The sequence below is a fragment of the Copidosoma floridanum genome, unplaced genomic scaffold, assembly GCF_036245765.1.
Source record: "Copidosoma floridanum isolate Cflo_tuat_1 unplaced genomic scaffold, Cflo_Japanese_pri ptg000030l, whole genome shotgun sequence".
Taxonomy (NCBI): Eukaryota; Metazoa; Arthropoda; class Insecta; order Hymenoptera; family Encyrtidae; genus Copidosoma; species Copidosoma floridanum.
The window spans coordinates 9224191-9233975 of NW_028321907.1; the positions used below are offsets into that span (position 1 = coordinate 9224191).

At 41.5% G+C, this 9785-nt stretch overlaps 1 protein-coding gene across 1 annotated transcript; it reads right to left on the bottom strand.

Annotated features, from left to right (window-relative positions):
• Positions 1-1024: 1024 nt before the first annotated feature.
• Positions 1025-3370, bottom strand: LOC106639867 (CLIP domain-containing serine protease HP8-like). Its single transcript, XM_089596149.1, has 3 exons — positions 3242-3370; positions 2813-3172; positions 1025-2120 (listed from the first exon to the last, which is right to left on the bottom strand). The coding sequence occupies exons 1-3, from the start codon at positions 3300-3302 to the stop codon at positions 1408-1410; spliced, it is 1134 nt and encodes a 377-aa protein (XP_089452275.1). The 5' UTR covers positions 3303-3370; the 3' UTR covers positions 1025-1407.
• Between the last annotated feature and the right edge of the window lie 6415 nt (positions 3371-9785).

The following is a 9785-nucleotide window of genomic DNA, read 5'->3' on the forward strand; positions in this document are numbered from 1 at the left end:
CGTCGTATCTTTGAAACATCTGAAAAGTTTTATTTTTAAAGATATTTTCAACATTTAATATTGACTTTACAATTTTATCCTTTCAATTGTTCTGTTAATGCTTTTCCGACATTATCTACCTCATTATCAATATCATCATTTTTGGCTTCATGTGTATTAACTTTGCCGAGATACATGTGTTTAAAATGAGTTTGATAAAAATCCGGGTTGCTCTCGATTGTAGCTTTTGAAGGACAACAAACTTTGATTGATTCACAATGGTAAGTTCTAAGGAAATCTATATAAGGCATTTCCAAGTTTTCATCTCTAGCTGTTTGTAAATTTTTAAGAAGCACCGGACATTGTTTTATTGGGATGCAGTTGCAGGTATTTTCAAGAATACCACTTGAATCGGGAAATACGAAGGAGTCGTCACCGATAGCTGTAATGATTATTAAATTTACGTTTTGTGTTACAAATGAATCAACAGAATTTTTGGCAAAAGTGTAAATTAATTGTTAAAAACTTACTTCTAGCTGATGCCACGACTATCAATGAAAATATGGTGACTAAGAACTTGCACGCCATGACTGAACGAAGAAAGTTAGTCTATCAGGTATATTATCAAATTGAGTTGGCAACCTATTCGTATCAAGTACTTATATACCAAAAATCTAAGTATGTTATGCAACGAATTACTTATCATGTCACCTTATTCAGAGGCAATTAATACTTTTTAATTACGCCGTTCGAGAAAAATAAGACATAAAAAATCATCAAGTGGTATTCAGTCACGCCACGCTAAATTGTTATTCATCCACGTTTAATAATGGTAGGAAAACCCTTGGTAACGTTATGTATTAGGAACGTCTCAATGTCTGACTTGTCAGTAAAAATGATAAATTTACTCTAATTATCAGATTTCCACCACATTAACTGTATGATAATGTCCTTGTTTTCGAGATGAAATAATTGGAAATACCTATTGATGTTATTCAGAAAATTCTTAGACGTAATAAATGGCTGCAAAAACATCTTATTTTCATCTGTATTTTATTCGATACATAAAGAATTACATAAATTAATCGATAAACAATTAGTTCAAAACGTATACGATCATTTCAGGTGTTTCTAATTTAGTTCATTCAATAAACATAAGTGGTATAACTATTTTAATCAAATCTTATTAACTAACAAAGATTATTTTTCGTGCATAGATAAACACTCAATTTGTTACACATAAACTTATACAATAAATCAAGAAATAAATAAAGAAAAGCCTTGGTTACAATAAAAAGTATCACGTCAAAAAAACAAAGTAAAACAATTTATTTTTGCAATGCGTAGCGTGTAATCTTCAGAATTGGTTAAAAGCACAAAAAAAGGGAGGGGGGTAAAACCCAAAAACAACTTGAATTATCATCGTTATCACATCTTCGACAATATCCAATCCATGTACTGCCTCACGTCCGTGTAGGTGTTTGGAATGTATTTCGTCCGACAGGAGCCATCGCCTGCAGGCGCATACACCCCCACGACCGTCATTCTGGACTGGCTGTCCACAGCCATGAGCGGTCCCCCGGAATCCCCGATGCAATTCAAATTATTCTTCTTGGCAGCGGCGCACACAACGTCCCGCTGCAGGGATCGTCTGTAAATCGCGTTGCAGGCGCTTCTGTTGGTGAAATTCACTCTAAAAACTCGCTTGAGGTTGAACATGGGGCGATCTAGGCTTGGCAGGGCGCCCCACCCTGACGCCAAGTACTTCCCTTCATCGGCGAATTTTCGGTCGGGCAGACATACGGGTCGGACGAAATCGGAAAACTCGACGGGCCGATCGAGGCGCAAAAGGGCGATGTCGTACGACAACGGATTGAAGTCTGAAGGGCCCCTCAAGGGATCGTAGCCTTCGTGAATGATTGCGGCGTCAATTCCCAGCTCGAGTGGCTTGTCGTTGCAGAAGCGGTTCGGGGATTCCTTGGGGTCGTCGTCGATGCAGTCGCGATCGGTCCCCAAGTCATACTCGCCCAATCTCACGCTGGTAAGTTTCATGTTTTGAGGGGGATGTATACAGTGGGCTGCGGTTAAAACGTGGCGATCGCTTATCAGCACACCTCCGCAACCGATTTTCATACCTGAAGCTGTTGGAAATGGGGATTTTAGATCTTTGTTTGTGATTTGAAAAGAAAGGAATGTCTTGGTGGAAAAATATCACCGAAAAGGTTGCTTCTCTTTTTTTGGGGGGTGATAATTAATGGTCAATATATTTTCAGTAAAAAACTAATGTCAATTTGATTTTTGTAAATGTTGGTGGTGTTTTAATTTTTAGTGTCTTCACTCTATGTTGAAAAAAATCATTATATCTTGACTTTTGGCAAAAAACATAGGATATCCCTACTTTAGGTTCCAAAAAATTATCTCTACTTGTGTCAAAACGTAGTTTTTAAAAGAAAAAAAAACTGGTCTTATTTTCTGGTAAAATAAAGGCTATTTATTTGTTAAAAAAAAGTGCCATTTTTTTACACGAAATAAATTATACATTTTTATTGTTAGCATTCAAGGGTAGAGTTTCATTTTTTAATAAAAAAAAAGACTGTTTTGATTTTCGTATATAAAGTTCCATCTCAGAGGTAAAAATAATATGTTTTTATGATGTGAATTGAATAAATGAATGAATTCTTTCTCAGAGAAGTAACAGTTTCTATAATTCATGGCATTAAATTTACAAAAAAATTAAAAACACGATTCATGTCAAGAGTGGTAAATTTTCTTTAAACGATAAGTACTGTCATATTCGTTTTTTCCACCAAGACGTCATTAAAGGGGTACTCACGACTTTTGTACTGCAAAAGAGCTAGCCACGGAAACTCAAATAAGTCAGTGGCACCACCGTCCCGAGGAAGATTTCTGTTCCACAAAAAGTTACCACATCCACCTTGGACAGATCGGTTTTTCAAATTTGTTTTAGCCCTGCTTTCTTCAAACACATCATGCTCGTCGTTTGAGGGACAACAAATTTTTGGTACCTTCCCTTCGAAACCACAAGTCAATCGCTGGATAGGTCCCAACAAAAGGTTACGATGCTGAATGCCACTTGTCAGGTGTAGCCTCTTAATGTGCTTGATATGATTTCCACACTCCGTTATTCGCCTACAAACCATATCATCTTCGCATCTCGATTCATACGAGTTCACTGCAAATTACATCATTTCGTTTATTTCTCATAATTCATAATAGCGTGTCAATAGATAATTGATTTTACCAATGGTAACGATGCTGAGCGAAAATAGGGCGCAGACAAACACAAGAGAAACTTTATTCATGATTGCTATCGCTCAAATAATGCCTGTTTTGTTCAATTGAATTTTAACTCGACCCTCCGTTTTGTATATGCCACACCTGAAAAACATAATCATATATGAAATTTCAGCTGAAAGATAATAATGACTTTTCTTCATCGCTGTACATTCATGCATATGTTAATTTACATGAATATTCTTAAGAATAAAAAAGCGCTATTTATTATCGTCAGAATTTTCGATAAAACAGTAACGAAAACCTCGGACTACTTATAACGTATTAACGAAGCTCTATAGAGGCAGTAATAAATATGATTGCATCGGGAAAAATCCAGGAATTTTCCGGGCAAACGCATACAACACACTCGTGTAGCCAGAAAAGAAAGGCATAATTTACGCTCGATGTGCCTTACAATCGATATTACGATTGTCCTGAAATAAAACAACCGCATCGTTTTTCGACGAAACGTGCATCGCGCAAAGAAATCCACAAACTCGTGTGTGTGTGTGTGTACGAGCGTTCATCAAACTTTCCTGACTCAAAGGCGCCCGTGCACGACTTTCAAAGAAATGTATGTACATGAAAGGCAGAAACAATACACGCACCAGCGTGTAGTACGAGGGAAACAAAAAATCAGCCTCGAGACAATAATTGAATTACCAAAGAGCCGTAAATAACAATTCAGGGTGCCATTGTCGCCCCAACACCCCATTGGCTGGCAAAATTAGCCTAGCACGTAAGGGGGAAAAAAAAGAAAGAAAAAAAATTAACAGAGAAAGAAACGCGTCAGCTCGAGCGCACAAGTACAAAACCGCGAATTCCGTGTGTACGCGCGCGCAATCGAAGCGTCCCCCCCGTCATTCGCTCCGTCTCACCTCGCGGAATATTGTTCGCGCCAAGCCGGCCGTGAACAAGCCGGCAAGCTAGTATACGCATATAGGCGCGGGGAGCTCATTGTTCGGCAATTAAAAGCAGCGCCTCGGATAACCTGCGCCACACGCGGGAGGAGGCGCGCTAATTGTTGTTTCGCGAATTATGTTTTTTCGCGTTCACGAGCGAGATTTTTCACGGCTTGTTGGACACGTCGGGCCGAATGAGCGTCTTCGCGCGCGGCGGTTATATATACGCGCGTTGAGTGAGGAGGGGTGTGAGTTTCAGGATGTGCCGGGAGCTCGGGTTTTGTGTGCGTCTCGGGACGTCTTGGAGGAAGGGACCCCCTGAGCGGCGCGGGGCACGAGGCTGTTTTACAACTCGAGGCTTTTTTTTTTTTCGTTGTCGCGCGAGGAGACGTTACGGGAGTGTGAAAGTGAGCGCGATCGGTGTCGTTCGCACCTCGGATGAAAGGGAGCTGGGTGAGCTCTGGGGGTGCCTTTTAACGATGTAACCGATGCTTTCTTCGGTGGGTATTGATTACAAAGGCTGGACACTGGTGGGTTTTATTTCATTTTTTTTTTTTTTTCTTTTACGACTTGATGAGGCGGTAAGGAACGTTTATGTCAAAAGGTATTATCTAGAGGTGTCGGTTAAATTTTACAGCGGAACGGTCCGTAGTTACGTTGGGAAGTCTTAGGACATATCAAATTCTAAGTTATATAATATGTTAAGGATACATTTTTAGCACAACACATGATGTGTCTTTTAAATGTAAGTACTTGACGAAAAATGCATTCGCAAAACTAGACTTTAGTCGCTACGTTTTTTACCATGGCAATTCAAGTTTTATAATTCTAGGATGAAAAGTTTGTAGTTATAACATCTTTACATGCCAAAATATTTATAAATTCATAGGCTAAATTGACTTTTTCTCTGAATGATTACATTTTGCACTCTTGACGTATTGTATGCCTATTTTTTTTAAACTGATAATCCATGTAACAAATGGTGTTGAAAAAAAAATTATTAGAATCATTACATGTATTGAAACACTGATCAAATAAATTATGAAAGGCCTGAAGTTTCTCATGAGTTTTACTGATTTACTTGGTCTGTAAACATGTACCTCATAGTTTTAAGGAACACCAAGTATTCCTAGACAGAGAAAAAGGCAACTTTCAATTTTACTGGAAGTCTAAGGTATTTTCCTATGATTTTCTACCTTTTAAACGTCACAATATGCGAAATAATGAATGGCATCAGGGAGTGAGACAAATTGATATCGAAATTCTTAAATCATCAAATTTCGTAACTGGTGCTCATACCACCCTAACAATGAAAAAATAAGTGTCATCAACAAGTTTATGGATAAAAGTTATAATAGGTACTTGTGAGCCAGTATGGGTCTCCATAAAAATAAATTAGACGCTATCAAGATATATTTAATTCAAAACACACACCCCCCGAATAATGGTCATCGTTAATCTTAGACATTATGTTCATATTCTTCTTTCAACACTGAAAAACAGATTCGTACAAAAATAAAAATGCCTAAAATTCAAGACATATTTCCGCCACAGTTAGAGTCACTCCAATTAATTTCTTTTCCACCTAAAGACGCATACACGAGCTACATCAAAACGACCTCGCAAACAGCAAACAAAACCACCTTATTTCCCTATTAATGGCTGCATTTAGAGAAAAAGACAAAACCATCCTCGATCCCATTCATAACTCGGCCGCGCTCTCATTCATCTCCCTCTGATCCCACGGAGAAAAAAAAAAGCAAACGAAGCAAACGCCATGAGCTCCAGCCAGCGATATACCCAAGACACATCATACGCGAGCCATGTAGTGCAGAGCTCAATAAGTAGAATCGTCGGGTAGTCGAGGGCGGATGCCCACGCAGAAAGGATCGCGAGGAAGGGCATTATGCATTCGTTTTGCTCGATCGTGAAGCAGCGGAAGCAGCTACCGCTCGCATCAGCCGACATGTGTGTGTGGGATGGGCAAAATTATATCATTACCCGGTTGTATGGAGAAGCGAGAGAGATCGTGACCTCCGGGCTGGACCTACCTGGGGGGGCCTCCGGACGCACATACAAACTATACCAGCCAATGACAGCCGCGCTCCCTCCCCTATTTTTTTCATCCTCTTCTCCTCTTCGATTACCGGCAGCTCTGAAATTATTCCCTTCATCAGCGGAGAAAGGGAGGGAAACGCCAAGATTGGACGCACTCGCTGGCGACCACCGCTGCTGCCCGTGGGGCATTAAATTTTCATTTTGCGGACCAATCGTACTTGACCCTTTCACTGTGCAGTACCTACCTATATACGGTGTGTATAGAATGGGTAATCGAATTTTAAAGGGATGCGAAGGGGGTCAAAGTCCCTATACGTACTTTTGCTTTCCTATTAATGCCTTATGAAGCTGATTGAGTTTTTCTTTCGAGATCGAGATATTTGTACCATACAAAAAAAAAGATAGGGTAAGAAATGAGCGAAGCGTCGAGGATAATTTAAAAGGAAGAGCGTAAATATTTTCTTCCGCGAAGTCGATCGGACACCCGGTGGTAAAACGTAACATAGCATTAGAGAGCGCGTCACAAGCATTCAATTTCGCTAATTTTCTAGGAGTGTTCCCTTTCTCGTGGACTTTTTTTGACCGATATCTGACAACACCGAACTGGGTAAATTTAATCATCTAGAGTGGACGATCGATCTGCCTCGATTTTCACCCCAATCGAGGCTCGAAGTAACATTTTGAAGTATTATAAGATATACAATTAATATGACCACCAATAAGTTTGGTCACCGATAAAAAATCATATCATTTCTGTGTGGACTAAAAAATTCCTTATTGCTTTGATGAATAACTCACTTGACTTGAACATTAACAATGCGTGTATTACGTGTGGATGTATTCGGTATATAGTAACCTCATATTCAGTACGTGAAACGTCGAAAAGAGGGAATACCCACTTTTGTGTCTTTCACACCTGAGTTACGAAACGCGAAGGTGAAATGATAAGTCATTGTTAACGCGTACGCGTTTCCAACCGTATTATGTCCAGCTAATGTGTATTTTCGTAGTTTGACGTACGTCGTTAGATAATCAAAATCCATACAAAGAACTGTTTTTACATCATCTGGTTTTTTTTTTTCAATGTCACCAAACGACAAAGCCAACTCTCCAATTTGATGGGGAGTCAATGTAAATTCAATTTTAATCATCGATAACCTCGTACATCCATACCAAAATCCATTCCCATTAGCCTACGTACCAACCCTGATGTGCCTATGCTTGTATCATACGCCTGGTAACATCCATCAGTACACCCCATCCAAACCCAATCCGGAAACTCTGTGGCAGCGAGCACGCATTATTTGTTTACGCCAAGGCACATGTATATGTATATCCGTCGATCGGATTTAACGACCCTCATCCGTAAGCCACTGCCGCAGCTAATGCTCCCTTCACGAGCTCGAAATCAGTAGGTTAAATCCAAAATCCGGGAGCTACACACAGCTCCCGGGGCCATTACCACCGCTAACCTACCCCTCCAAAACAAAGAGACGTACGTATACATATATACCTACACGCACGAGGAAACGGGTGTGCGAGTATGTATACTTACCCGCGTCGTAAAAGCGTTACAATAACATAATATACAACAGTGAGGGGCACAGTGGAAGGGGGGGGGGCGCTAGAGCGAAAATCCAAGCGAGAAATCGCTCGTTCCCGCCCACTTCGGGGCTCGCGCGCGCGCGCGCGTTTGTGTACGCGTGGAATAAATAAAAGCTCGAATAGCTCCCCGATGGCGATGATCACAAGCTGGGAAGCTGCGTCTGCGTGTGTGTGCGTGTATATATGGCTCTGCACGCGCGTGTGCAGCACGCGTTTGACCGTATATATATATATACAGGTGGGGCATAGGTGGGTATAAATGTACTGTACGTATAGGACACAATATTTCCGCGTGCTGTGAGCTCAGACAAATGGACCCCAAAGAGAGAGGAAGGGGAGAGGCGTGACTCCCACGGACGAACGGATGGACGGCGCATTCCTTATTCATCGCTCCCCTGTGGCTCGTCTTTCTTCTGCGGCGTCCTTATGTCCCCCTAAGCCTCTCTCTCTCTTGGGACTTTATTCGAGTGCGGTAGCAGTGGCTCAAGCCGATGACCGTAAACTAAACGATTTGCCCGGCTATGATTACAGAACGAGGAAAAAAATATACACGTAGAAAAAGAGAACGTGTAAAACTTTGGAAGGAGTCGTGGGGGGTGGGTTTTTGTACTTTCGTCTTTTCAACGTCTGATGGCACTGCTCGGAGACGGAGAACCTCGTTAAAGGGTCATTTTAATATATTACAAACATTAAAATTTTCCAAGTCGAAAGGTGGACCAATTTCATGCAAAGTCTTTTATTGCCAGTCGATTGTAAAAACAGTACCCGATGAGCGATTTCATTCTTGTAAAATGCAAAAAGTGCCATTTTTAATAACGCGATGACAAGGTACCGTTGGAACTTGAGAAGTCAATCACAATCATGTGATCCCACAGATTGGACGGCGCGATAAAAGTTATCGAATAAAAAGTCCAGACGTAGATACCACATGAGTAAACATTTGTACAACCGAGACGTAATAAAAAAAGGGTGGGGGGGGGTCATTAGACGCGCCTCTTTATGGAGACATGGTGGAGGGAAAACAACTTTCCGTAAGAATAAAATGTCGAAAATACAATAGTTGATTCCACACTCGGAATTCGATCGCGTCCACAACAACAGCTACAGCTACTCCCTTCCCTCGGAGCGTAACGTTCGCGATCACGGTGACACGTGCCGTAATTTGTGGGTTCGCGAGTCCGAGCGGCCGATCGGCTCTTTACGTATTTAAGGGACCCTCGCGCGCGAGAGAGGGACGCAGAGAGAAAAAGCTGCTCGCTTTTTCCATGAATGACTTATGAGCGCTCGCTCGTGAGAGCCTCTCTCTCCGTATACCGTTTTCCCTCGCGTGCGTGCATCATAATGATGCGAAAATTCACAGCAAACTAAGGGGAAGAAAAAAAAAAATAGAGAAAAATAACAGCTCTGCGAGATCCCGAGTGACAATGAAAATGCGTGGCTCCTTTCGAGCCCTCGATGACTCCTGAGTGCGCGTGCGACGGAAGAAACTCCTTTGTCGTGTACAACACACCGTGCGTTTGACCCCTCGAGCTACACCATCTTCACAAGCCGAATGCTCAACTTTTGGCCTTTCATGTTCTTTTGGGGTTTTATTGAGGTCCGTCGGCGGTCACTTTTAGCCCGGCACAATGAACGCCCGGAACATTGCTTGTATCCGAGGATGAAGGGGATGCGTGGGGTGCACCAAAGAGGGCTTTTCTTTCTTTCTTTATATATATATATATATGTATACAGCGGGGCTCCGGAATTGCGTGTAATGGCGTTAAATCTTGACAATGCGTGGAGGCGGTTTCGGGAAATTTTTCTTCTTCGGCCGTCAGAAAACCGCCGGGGTGGTAGCGCGTCGAATACGGCATTGTGGCGCGTGTTTCTTTCGACCTGGGACTTTCGAAATGCGAGAGCTTCGATTAGTTAGGATCAATATTTTTATTCCTCAAACATGTG